Source organism: Electrona antarctica, assembly GCF_951216825.1.
Source record: "Electrona antarctica genome assembly, chromosome: 15".
Classification (NCBI taxonomy): Eukaryota; Metazoa; Chordata; class Actinopteri; order Myctophiformes; family Myctophidae; genus Electrona; species Electrona antarctica.
The window spans coordinates 38,069,004-38,081,598 of NC_136796.1; the positions used below are offsets into that span (position 1 = coordinate 38,069,004).

The window sequence follows — 12,595 nt, forward strand, 5'->3', positions numbered from 1 at the left end:
TTGGCCTACCGACACTGCCGGCCACACCAGACTTTCCTCCGAGGTGGAGGATACATGCTGGATAGTCTGCCGTGAGGTTACTCCATGGTGGAAAATAATACAAGTACGATTTAATACAAGAGAATGACAGCTTGGCACGCGCAACAGTAACTTGTAGAAGAGGGAAACTAATATTGTTTATGTATGTAGTTTGCTTTGATGGAATAATTGATTGTGGTTTAAATAAAAGTTTTAAAGTGTGTTGATTAAATAAAAATAAATTTTTATGTGTAAACTTGACATTTTTTTCTACTGTAAGACCTATTTTCCCTTGATTCTTTATCTTTTTTAGTATAATAGTATTAGTTTTCTATAATTCGATTAATACACGATAATCAACACTTTATTTAGAACACACCCAAATCGTAGTACAACGTACGTGTTCAATCAATTATTCCATCAAAGCAAACGGCATGAACAATATTAGTTTGCCTCTTCTATAAAAATAAAAGTTACAAGGCTGCAGCCTGTCGCGCGTGCCAAGCTGTCGTTCTCGGAGGTCTGGTGAGACCATGGGGGCAAGACTGGCAGTGTCGGTAGACCAATCGGAGGCAGGCGGGGCGTTACCATGTCTATGCTCGGACGTAGAATAGATTCACGCGTGTCATCAGTTTACACTATGGGCTCTATTTTCGTCCATGCTAAACCCCTCGACACGTTGTGAGCTTGTAGATTGGCTATTTTAACTATTCAAAAATGTTTTTCAAAATAGTAAAAAAAAGGCAAAGTAGTTTATCTATTTGTCTATTTATCAGTGAAAAAAGGTAGTCGACGAACATTTTTCGTCATAGTATCAGTCGACGAAATCAACACTGTGCGTGTCATCGGCAGGTTACACTCCGGCGCTGGCGTGCGCCCCCAACAGAGACGTGGCGGACTGCCTGGCGCTCATCCTCAACTCCATGATGCCCGCGTCGCCCATGGTCACCATAGCGACGCTGCCCGCGCTCTCGTCGGTCAACCACCATCACCAGCCCTCCTCCAACCACATGTCCAAGGGCGTGACCTTTGACTCGCTGCCCCCTCTGCGTCCCGACCACGCGTCCTACTGCAGGCCGGACCGCCCGTCGCTGTCCTCGGTCTCCGGGGACGACGAGCTGAACGATTCCGACTCTGAGACGTACTGAGGGGCGGTCCCCCACCCCATCGAACTCTGCTATTTTTGGATTCGGTCCTATAAAAGGGACTTGACGGACCGCCCCACCCCCCCCCCCCCCCCCACCCCGCTACTCAGGAAACCCTGTCAGAAATGATGGGGAACAGACGTAAACCAGAAGACGAAAACGATAGAGAAAATACTACTACACAAAGGAAAGAAGAAATTGTAGTGACTGGATTCCAATTTCTTTTTTTGGGGGGTGGGGGGGGCTTTCTTTTTGTGTTTGTTCTTTGTCAAAAGGGTAGAAAGCAAATCCAGATAGCAAGACAAGCATAGTAGCCTAAGATGTTGTATATGCACACACACTACATTATTTCTACCAAGTTCACTGTGGTGGTTAACTGGTTGTATCTCTGTCAACTTGAAGCAGCTCTGTGTGCGTGCGTGCGTGCGTGCGTGCGTGCGTGCGTGCGTGCGTGCGTGCGTGCGTGCGTGCGTGCGTGCGTGCGTGCGTGCATGTGTGTGTGCATGCGTGTGAGTGCGTGTGTGTCCTCCGCTACATGAGAACGGTAGTTGAACTACTGTACTGTGAAGGCCTGTGTTTTCTATTGGATAATCCAGTAGGACAGAGACCACGAAGGGAGGGTGGGGGGGGGGGGGGGTGTTAGTGTTTGAACCCTGTTCCGTTTGTGATCATTTGATGTGCGCTCTAACTGGCCTTGGCCACGCCAAGGTCATGATGACACTACGGGCACTACCCATTGGCTGCTGCTTCTTTTTGTTTTTCTTTACCAGATTTGGAACACTTCATCTGACGTGCATCTACAGCAATAGCAGAGAGACAATCTTCAAGGGACCAAGAGGCCTGAGGACTCTCTTACTTTGTATGGTTTTTGTTTTTTGGATTTTGTTGTCTCTTGAGTCGTCCTCTAAACTGTCACGGCCGACACAACTGTCACCCCCCCCCCACCCCCCTGTCCGCACGCCCTCCTTCAATCGCTTGTCGGTTCCTACCCGGGAGTAGTGAAATGAATAGGGATGGAGCTCAGTTCCCGATACCCGAAAAAAAGACCCAACAACCAGCTTAATGAGTATCCGCTTTGGGCTTATCAAGCCTGTTATCGAGCATAGCGGCCCATGACGCCGTCATGTTCAAACTATCAAATACTGTATAAAAGTACTGTATTTGAAGGCCCTAGTAAAAGATACGGGTTCTGTTCAGAATGTATTTTTTGTCTCCCCTCGAAATAATAGAGAATGCTCGATAGTGGGCTCGACGAGAACCCGGCTCCATAAGCCTGCTCGATAAGGTGCTCGTTATCGATAAAAAAATGAACGAGCTCCATCCCTAGAAATGAATGATTTCTCGCGGGACTGAATGCCGTGTCCTCCTGACGGAGACGGGACTGAATGCCGTGTCCTCCTGACGGAGACGGGACTGAATGCCCTGTCCTCCTGACGGAGACAGGACTGAATGCCCTGTCCTCCTGACGGAGACGGGACTGAATGCCGTGTCCTCCTGACGGAGACGGGACTGAATGCCCTGTCCTCCTGACGGAGACGGGACTGAATGCCGTGTCCTCCTCCTGACGGAGACAGGACTGAATGCTGTGTCCTCCTGACGGAGACGGGACTGAATGCGGTGTCCTCCTGACGGAGACGGGACTGGATGCCGTGTCCTCCTCCTGACGGAGACAGGACTGAATGCCGTGTCCTCCTGACGGAGACGGGACTGAATGCCGTGTCCTCCTGACGGAGACGGGACTGAATGCCTTGTCCTCCTGACGGAGACGGGACTGAATGCCGTGTCCTCCTGACGGAGACGGGACTGAATGCCGTGTCCTCCTGACGGAGACGGGACTGAATGCCGTGTCCTCCTGACGGAGACGGGACTGAATGCCGTGTCCTCCTGACGGAGACGGGACTGGATGCCGTGTCCTCCTGACGGAGACGGGACTGAATGCCGTGTCCTCCTGACGGAGACGGGACTGAATGCCGTGTCCTCCTGACGGAGACGGGACTGAATGCCGTGTCCTCCTGACGGAGACGGGACTGGATGCCGTGTCCTCCTGACGGAGACGGGACTGAATGCCGTGTCCTCCTGACGGAGACGGGACTGAATGCCGTGTCCTCCTGACGGAGACGGGACTGAATGCCGTGTCCTCCTGACGGAGACGGGACTGGATGCCGTGTCCTCCTGACGGAGACGGGACTGAATGCCGTGTCCTCCTGACGGAGACGGGATTAGCTCCTGGCAGCAGGTTGAATGTACCTATACCACCTGGAGATGAAACTGTCGAGGCGGTTATCTGTCGCTGCTCTTTTGAGGATTGAACGACGATGGCGTTAAACGGTTCCCACAGTGTTTTTAAATGCCTGCTTTATGGTTGGTTCTGCGCGCCACGTCCTGTCACCGAAAGCCGCCGCTCTCTATCGGTCGTTTTCGGCGTACGACGCGGCACACGACCAAGTGTAAATCGATCTTAACAAGCAACCTTGGGCTCTATGCTACTTATTGTCTATGTACTGTAAGGTGTGTGTGTGTGTGTGTGTGTGTGTGTGTGTGTGTGTGTGTGTGTGTGTGTGTGTGTGTGTGTGTGTGTGTGTGTGTGTGTGTGTGTGTGTGTGTGTGTGTGTGTGTGTGTGTGTGTGTGTGTGTGTGTGTGTGTGTGTGACAAAAGTGCAGAAACCTTTGCCTTTTTAGGAGCAACATTTGACTTATCTTGGTGCAATGTAAAAACAAATAATTATGAATAAATAAAAGTGAAATAAAGTGTGTTCCGATGCTTAATAATAATATAATTTTCCATAACTGTCAGACTCTTGATTGATGGGGGCTGATTTGGGAAATGGGAATTATGACATTTGCCATATAATGCTCTCAATGCTCATCCGCATGACGTTGTCGGTGTTCTTGTCAGCATGGGAGAGGGGGGGGAGGGTGGTGGGGAGGTCGGGGGAGAAGCAAACCACGCCTACTTCATTTAGGAGACCATTTGTAGGCTTTGTGTACCATTTCGCCTCTAGTGGCTCCAATGAAGTTCGCCCATCTTTATAAATGAATTATCTTTGACTATAATATTCTTCAAAGCTGACCTTTGGCCTCGACGAAACGGGAATGTACTGGATGCACTCAAACACCAACTTTATACATTTGATGCAGATCTAATATGTAGTAGGGCTTGTAGGCCATCACAATCACAATGGCGCCGGTAGGCGTGACAGCCTACCGTGACGTCAGCCTTGCATCTCCTATTGGCAGAGAGTGTATAACACTACAAGGACTGCGTGGCCCAATGGATAAGGCGCCTGACTACGAATCAGGAGATTGAGGGTTTGAATCCCTTCGTGGTTGTCATTCCGTGAGACTGTCAAAGTTACCTGAAATGCACTGAATGAATCAAGAAAACACTCAGGATCCATGCTGAAACCCTCTGAGCCACTTTACAGTTGGTTGCAACAACTCATTCAGTAAGCAGGCCTGTTAGCTCAGCTGGTCAGAGCGTGGTGCTAATAACGCCATGGTCGCGGGTTGATCCCCGTATGGGCCAGAGACTAGAGTAGACTGTATCTATGTGCATCTCTAACGTACAAAATCTCTCTTTCGTCAGGCAAAAACTGTCTTTATGCACATCCAATATGCACTTCACTACATTATCCAGCACGATTATGCCACCAAATACAGATTACCGGTAGAATGAATCCATGTGCATCTCTAACTTTAACTTGCAAATCTCTCCCAAGTTAGACAAATACTATCTTTATGCACACGAAATCCAATATGCTCTTCACTGCATTTTCCAGCGATATTATGCAACACAAAGTTATTAAGGCCTGATGGACTTTTCATCCCACTAACATCAACAACAGGAATACATCATTGTGTACCAAGGACCATGTGGCCTAATGGTTAAAGTGTCTGACTTACTGGTTCGAGTCCCTTCATGGTTGGCCATGTGTACATGGAATTAACCATAACTTGGTTAAACCTGAGTTTCAAGTTTCAGCATGCCACTGCCACACAGGTTACTCCTCCCTATTTTAATATTTTCTGTATTGACAGGCAAGTACGTATGGTGATGTCAGAAATCAAGCATTGGTAGTTGGTTGGTACATTCTAACATTGCTAGAATCAGTGTTCAAATCCCTGCACTGCTGGCTGTCTCACCGTTGTCTACTCATATGTTTAAAAGGAAATGTTATCACTCAATTCATTGTCACACTGTCCAGTAAACAAATGAACAATTTCACTGAAGCTGTTGACAACTGTGTCCAAAGAGGCTGTGTGTCAGAATAGACAACAAAGGACTAATTACTCTGAAACAGATGCCAACGAGTTATGCCAACTAGTCATTACCATTAGTTGTGGTATGATCTCTGCCATAGAAAAAAATACAGTTATTGTTCTTGGTGTGGAGGGATGGGCTTCTACACTTTACATCACACTTGTCATTGTGTAAAATGATCTAAAACACAGCATGTTCACCTCTTAGGGTCAGGTTACTTTTGGACGAAGCAGGGCTCGAACTGGCGGCCTAGTTCAGTCTTCCATGTTTCTATGGCTTATTTGTGCATATTGTTCTTATTGCCTTCTTGCTTGTTCCTGCCTTATCGCTGCTTGCAGCTATATTTTTATTACATTTTTTACACACCATTCTAATGTTGTTTTTTTTATCACACGGCCCAATTACTGAATGTCAGTCTCCAGGTATGTATGACACTTATTTATTACTACGACACTATGGCATATTAGGAGTCCAACTAGTACTAGTGGTTCTCATGTTTTATTTGCTTTAACTCAGAGTGTACAAACGGACCCGGGCGTAATAGTGTCCATTTGGTTCCATTTGAACACTCAGAGTTACAGACCTGTTTCTAGGTCTATTGGCTATCATTTATAAACTCCTCTGGTGTCTCACATTTTGTTTTAAAATCATGCTTTATTTTTATTTTTATGCTATTTTAACAGGCTTAAAAACACATCTTGCCGGAAGAGACAATGAGAGAGCTTTACAACAGAAGGCCAACTATTAGGGTACTAACTATTAGGGCATTTGAACACTGCTGCCTGCCGGTCACAATGTGGGACATGGTCTCAATTTGTGGACGCCTGAAAAGTCTTAGAAATGAGGGACTGTCCCACGCAAAGAGGGACATCTGCGGTCACCCTAGTTCACACGTATCCGACATGTGGTTCCAACGAGGCACAGAGATAGAGTCGAGCTGCTCTTGCCTGACGGTCAGTTCATAGAATCGGAAGAGAATCAGAATCAATCTTCATTGTCACATCACATTACAAGTAAGGTGGGTGAAAAACCATGAGCCTATGAGCCATGAGGCCCATAGGGCAGGAGCCTATCTCCTGTTTCTGTAGCGTGAGGCAGCTTGATGTACAAGTACACCCCCTGGACATGACGCTAGTATGTCGCAGGGATTTACCCCCAATCCAACCCTTGATGCTGAGTGTCAAGCAGGGAGTCACTGGGTCCCATTTTTAGAGTCTTTGGTATGACCCGGCCGGGGATTGAACCCCGACCTCCCAGTCTCAGGGCGGACACTCTAACCACAAGGCCACTGAGCTCAGGCTCATATTGCAGTTAAAAGGTAGAGAAGAGAAGAGCATAAAGTTTGGCTAAAAGAAAACACTATTAATTAGTTCTCCTCTCCTTTAGAACTTATCTTCCCTCCCACGGCTGTAAAACACAGAGAACCATGAGCTGACAGCGGTGTGACCTCCGACCTTAACTCCCTTCAGACGGCCTTATCTGCAGCTGGAACGCCATGAATTCACCTGGCAAACTGCAACTATAACCCCAGTAAAATATATAATATATATATATTGATCGGAGGATTTTAATGCACAAGATGAGTAATAAAAGTACTTGATGGCAAATTTATTCCACAAAGTAAGATGTACCGTACAAATGATGTGGTCACGACCTCAGTTTGACTTGATTGATTGATTGATTGAAAAATGTATTAACAGTTTGCAAAATTACAGTACATTTCAAGCACAAACTCAATACAAAGGCTGTTAACTGTGAGTGGACGACCCAATTAAGCATTACACTTGTTTCCAATAGGGTCCACAATGTTCAATTCATCAAAAACATTTAGAGACGTACAAATAGACACTTCTATATAGACAAAGGACAGAACAGGAATTCATCATAAAGGAGGTAACAAGGGAAAAGAAACATATACAGTGAGGGAAAAAGGGTGGGCGGTGGGGGGGATTCACGTTCAGCTCCGTGCATTTGTTTGTTTTCCTTGGAGGAGCTGCGTTGGGTCCCCAAGTCGGCTCCGTGGCCGTACCTTGAGTTGGCTGTGTGGCCGTGACCATGGCCGTGGCCGTGACCTGCTTATATGAAAGCACATTGTCAGAAGTGGGTGGAAGTGGGGTGGGTCCTGAACATGGCAGATTCGAGCCACTGGGCAGCAACAGTCATTGATGTGCTGGTTGAAACCAGTTGCTCGCCTGGCCTTACAAGGCCCATTGATAGATGTAGCAATGTCGTGACCTTAAGAAGGTTGGGGAGGTGCTGCGTGAGAATTATTACACACGGCATCTGTGCCCGCACCTCGGAGAGGCCTCTGACAGTGCTCTCTTGACAAAGAGATTATGGGTGACGGTACCTGACGGTACCTGATTCCACTAGGTTGATTGATTGTTTATTTATTTTCGTGTCATGCACACAATGTGCCCAACCCTCATGGGTATTATAAGACACCATTTCACAGTTGCAATTACAGCATGTTTTACATTACATAATTTATGCATTTACAGCATGTTTTACATTACATAATGTATGCATTTACAGCATGTTTACATTACATCATTTATGCATTTACAGCATGTTTTACATTACATAATGTATGCATTTACAGCATGTTTTACATTACATAATTCATTATATTACACCTCAGATGTATACAGAGTACTCTGTCTTCTTTCCCAAGCTTGACAGATAAAATCTGCTACAACGAAAGTCCCTTTGGCAAAACATATCTCCATTTTTACATAGTCATTTCAATCTAGGAAATCCCCACATATAGAAGACATCTTATTAACCAGAATATCCCTTATGTCATTGTATTTAGAGCAGTAAAACAAAAAGTGAACTTCGTTTTCAATTTAATCTAGATCACAGAACAGACAATATCTCTCATCTTCAGGGGTGGCATTACACCTGCCAGTCTCCAGTGCTAATGGTAATGTTCCTGACCTTATTTGAGCACAGAGAGATCGTTGTCTTTTGTTTAAATTGTACTTCACATATGGTTCTACAGTGTATATGTCCTTTATAAGGCAGTAGGTTCGCAACTTAGGTTTGTACCATAGGTCCCTACACCTTTGTATCTGGAGAACATTGTATTTCTAATTTGTTTAACATTACATTGTAATCTATTTTGAAAAATAAAAAAAAATCACTTGAATAAAGTAAACTTCTCAGTTCATTTGTCCAGGGGTGACCACCTCTAAGATCCCAATTAAAGATCTTTTTGGTGAGTCTCTCCTCAGACATCTTCACAAGTTTATTCCATAGTCGTATCATTTCACATTTGTGTCTGATGCTTGGAGGTTCCCATCTCATATCCCGTTAATTGCTAGCAATGGAGTCAGTTTATGGACTCCCAGAAAGGATCGAATAGCTCTATGGTGCATGTTGTTACAGCTCGCATATTCGCGGAAACCCCAAACACCAGAAGCATAGTCAGAGATCGGACATACGCCTGATTCGTAAAGTTGTGTATAAGCATTGAATCCTAAACGTCCACAATGTTTAACTTTGTTCATGACAGAGCCCAGTGCCCTGCCTGCTGACTGAGCTAGGATATTGACAGCATTAATGTCATGTGCTAGGATAACATTTAATAGTTTTTGGGCTAATAATAGGTTCTACCAGTTTAAATTAGTGGTTCTCAAAGTGGAGTCCTTGGAGGGGTCCCCAGCAGTTTAACCACTTTATTTTAGACTGAAACTTCAAAAACTTAAATATATAGCCTAATATAAGACTCTGTCTTATCTCTATTGGGGGTCCCTGGCACAAAATGTTTTCAAATGGTGTCCAGACCATACTCCATACCACTGTCTCTGTGTCTCCACAGCCATTTTGGGCTCCTTGACATGATGCAGATGTTTGAGAGCCAGGTCTCATGACCCCCCGGAGGGTCGCCAATTTGTATTGCTGGTGGGGAGGGGGGTTGGGCAGGGGTCACGAGTCACGAGTCATGGCCCCTGCCCCAGAACCCCTGGTCTAGATAACATTGTCCTTTCTTATCACAGTTGATGACACTTTTAAGATGTCATGTAGTTGTTAATGTTTTTTAAGCTATAAAAAGGTCTTAGTCACTCTTTACTGTCGTGTGTGTGTGTGTGTGTGTGTGTGTGTGTGTGTGTGTGTGTGTGTGTGTGTGTGTGTGTGTGTGTGTGTGTGTGTGTGTGTGTGTGTGTGTGTGTGTGTGTGTGTGTGTGTGTGTGTGTGTGTGTGTGCGTGTGCGTGTGCGTGTGTGTGCGTGCGTGCGTGAAGAGTGCCTGCCTCACTGTGTCAGTGTGTCTGACTGTACTCTAGTGTAGTAGCAGAGATGCTTGGAAGGAATGGAAAGCGGAAGACTTTTTTCATTCATTCTGTTATAGACTCATATACGGTTAGACAGTAGAATCTAGTAGTATCTTGAATAATCTGATTTTTTCGATGAACTAGAATAAATGCATGTCCTTGCGTTGAACACCAGAGGGGGATGTGTGTCGACTTTAAGCAGAACATCACCAACTTGTGGAAACCACCTCATTCATCAGAGAGATTGAGAGAAACGAAACTTCAACGCCTTTCTTTCATTCATTTGATTTGACGACGATCTTTACCACCTCAACTAAACAATGACCAGAGGTAAGCTACAATACCAGACATTATAGTTCGATCATGATTGTCATCCTATAGCCTACTGGTCATAATTCATTTGTAATTATTAACGGTTTTAAATAGGCTAAGGTTATACACATAATTATGCAGGAAATATATGTTGGATCAACTTCATAATCTAGGCTGTGCATGGCTACCATTTTCTGGTTCTACTCAAATTCACTCAATGAATAGTGATTCTTCCCAAAAGTATTTGTCAATATTACGCCTAGACATAATGATGACATTGATTCTGTGGAGAAAAAAAAGGAATATTTAATTATATGATGGCAGGATAGGCTATTTAATAAATATCCTTTGTTTTGCTGTTTTCATTTTTATAGATTTCTTTTCTTCACGGAATTGATTGCTTGATTGATTGGAAATTGTATTCACAGCATGTATAATGGGTACATTTTTTGAGTACAGTTTGATTGATTGATTTAAATATTTATTAACAGTTTGCAGAATTACAGTACATTTCAAGCACAACTCAATACAAAGACTGTTAACTGAGTGGACGACACTTGTTTACAAGAGGGTCCACCTTGTTCAATTCATCAAAACATTTAGAGACGTACAAATAGACACTTCTATATAGCCAAAGAACAGAACAGAAATTCATAAAAAGGGAAAAGAAACATATACAGTGAGGGGGAAAAGGTGGGGATTCCGATTTTACGGGGGCCAGTTTCGAATTGCAGCCGTCCGTAGGTGCCCTTTGAGAGCGGTTTTGAAGGAGTCAAGGGATTTGCATGTCTTAATGACTGTTGGTAGGGCGTCCTTTGTTTGTGCCGAATCTGGGTTGCACATGGTTTGTTGCACTCCCTCTGGTGTTGTGGGTGTGGACTTCGTTAACATTAAGGAAGTATTTAGACAGGTATATGGGTATCATTGGTGGTGTATCGAATCTTGTGGACCAGACCCATTGCAAGATGCTGTACTCTGTCGTCAACCCTAAGCCATTCCAGCCTGTCAAAGTGGGCAGGGGTGAGGTGGGTTCGGGGGGTGAGGCCAAGGGTAGGAGCCTGACCAGTTTGTTTTGGGAGGTCTGAGCCTTGTTTTAAGGGCCTTTGAGGTACTGTGGTACCAAGAGGTGCATGCATAGTCGAAGAAACCTTGTACAAGGGCTCCTGTTAAGGTCTTCAAGGTGTTTTGTTGACCAGTGAGGAGATCCTGTAAAGGAATCTTGTTCTTTGATTGACTTTTTTGATTACGTTGGTGGCCATTTTATCACCGGAAAGATTGGCAGCTCCCAAGCTCTGGAATGAGCTGCCTCTGCACATAAGACAAGCCCCCACCCTCCAAGTGTTATTGGGTTTATTATTTGGCATTTCCAAGCATAGTATGAGCTATTTTTGATGTTGAAAGTGACACTGTGTATGTTGTTTGTTTTTAAATGAAGTTGTGATTTTTATTATTTTATTGTAAAGCACTTTGGTACAACTTTGTTGTTATTTAAATGTGCTAGATAAATAAAGATGGTATATGGTATGGTATGGTATAAAACCATAAAAAAGCACTAAGACTTGTTTACATCAGGGTCCTCCATTTTCAATTCATCAGAACATTTAAGGTACAAATATACATACAATCATACAACATTGATTAGTTGATTCTAGGCATATATCAATATTTTTGGAAATCTTTTTAAGTTTATTTCTAACCGTGTATATACAGTATGACGATTTTATTTTGCATGATGGTCTCGTGGAGATCCCTGATGGCATAGTAAATGCCAATGATTTCATCAATATTGGCCAGCGACTCTACATCTGACCTTAAACCCAGTACAGAATTCATTCCATGTTGGTCTGACCCCCCCATGCCAAAGCGCCAGCAGTCTGCCATCAACGAGGCGGATGCGTGCACGGGCGAGGTCGTTTCTTAGGCGTCTTACTGGTAATATGTCTTATGTTTGTCTTGTACAGTCTGGCCCACGTCACAGTGGCTGAGCAGCTTTGATGCCATGCTGGATTCAAAGCTGGACACTGAAGACAAGTGGACTCTGAACTTCAACAACAGCCAGACATACATCTCCTCCACAGAGGAACAGAGGAGAGGCTGGAAGGTCTACAAGCACTGGGCCTGTGGGAGGTATTGTACTTATTTTGAGGTATTTTTGAGGGGAACTCAAAACATTGGCTGATGATTCAGATTGGCCGATCACTCCATAGCGATGATTTGATTGGCTGAGCAAAGTACATATTGAGGATGAAAGTAATTAATTGTTAACGCCAAAAGTGATTAATTGGCCGGAATGACATGAATGAATGGCCAGCTTTGAGTGTTTGCGTAAACACAAAAATTGAAGACGAAGGTGAGGAATGCAAATTGTGATTGGCCGGATTGAGATGATGTATGATGATAAGAGCGCCCCTCACTTCACACGGGTGTGAGCTTGTAGATTGTCTATTTTCTAAAGATTGTTATACATGTTCAGTGATGTAAATGGGTTTTCAATGTAATGGCTCCCGGGTCTTTTAGATGGGTCCCAGGGACATTTTATGAGTCCTACTTCAACAACGTTAGACAAGTACAGTACTGACTACAG

The 12,595-nt window shown here is 44.5% G+C and overlaps 1 protein-coding gene across 1 annotated transcript in view; it reads left to right on the forward strand.

Moving 5' to 3' along the window:
- LOC306937796 (serine/threonine-protein phosphatase 6 regulatory ankyrin repeat subunit A-like) overlaps positions 1-2,998 on the forward strand; it is a 33,208-nt gene extending 30,210 nt beyond the window's left edge. Inside the window, exon 27 of the mRNA XM_079521748.1 lies at positions 871-2,998. Within this exon, the coding sequence (XP_079377874.1) occupies positions 871-1,166 (296 nt within the window). The 3' untranslated portion in view covers positions 1,167-2,998. The remainder of the gene's footprint in view (positions 1-870) is intronic.
- Positions 2,999-12,595: the final 9,597 nt, after the last annotated feature.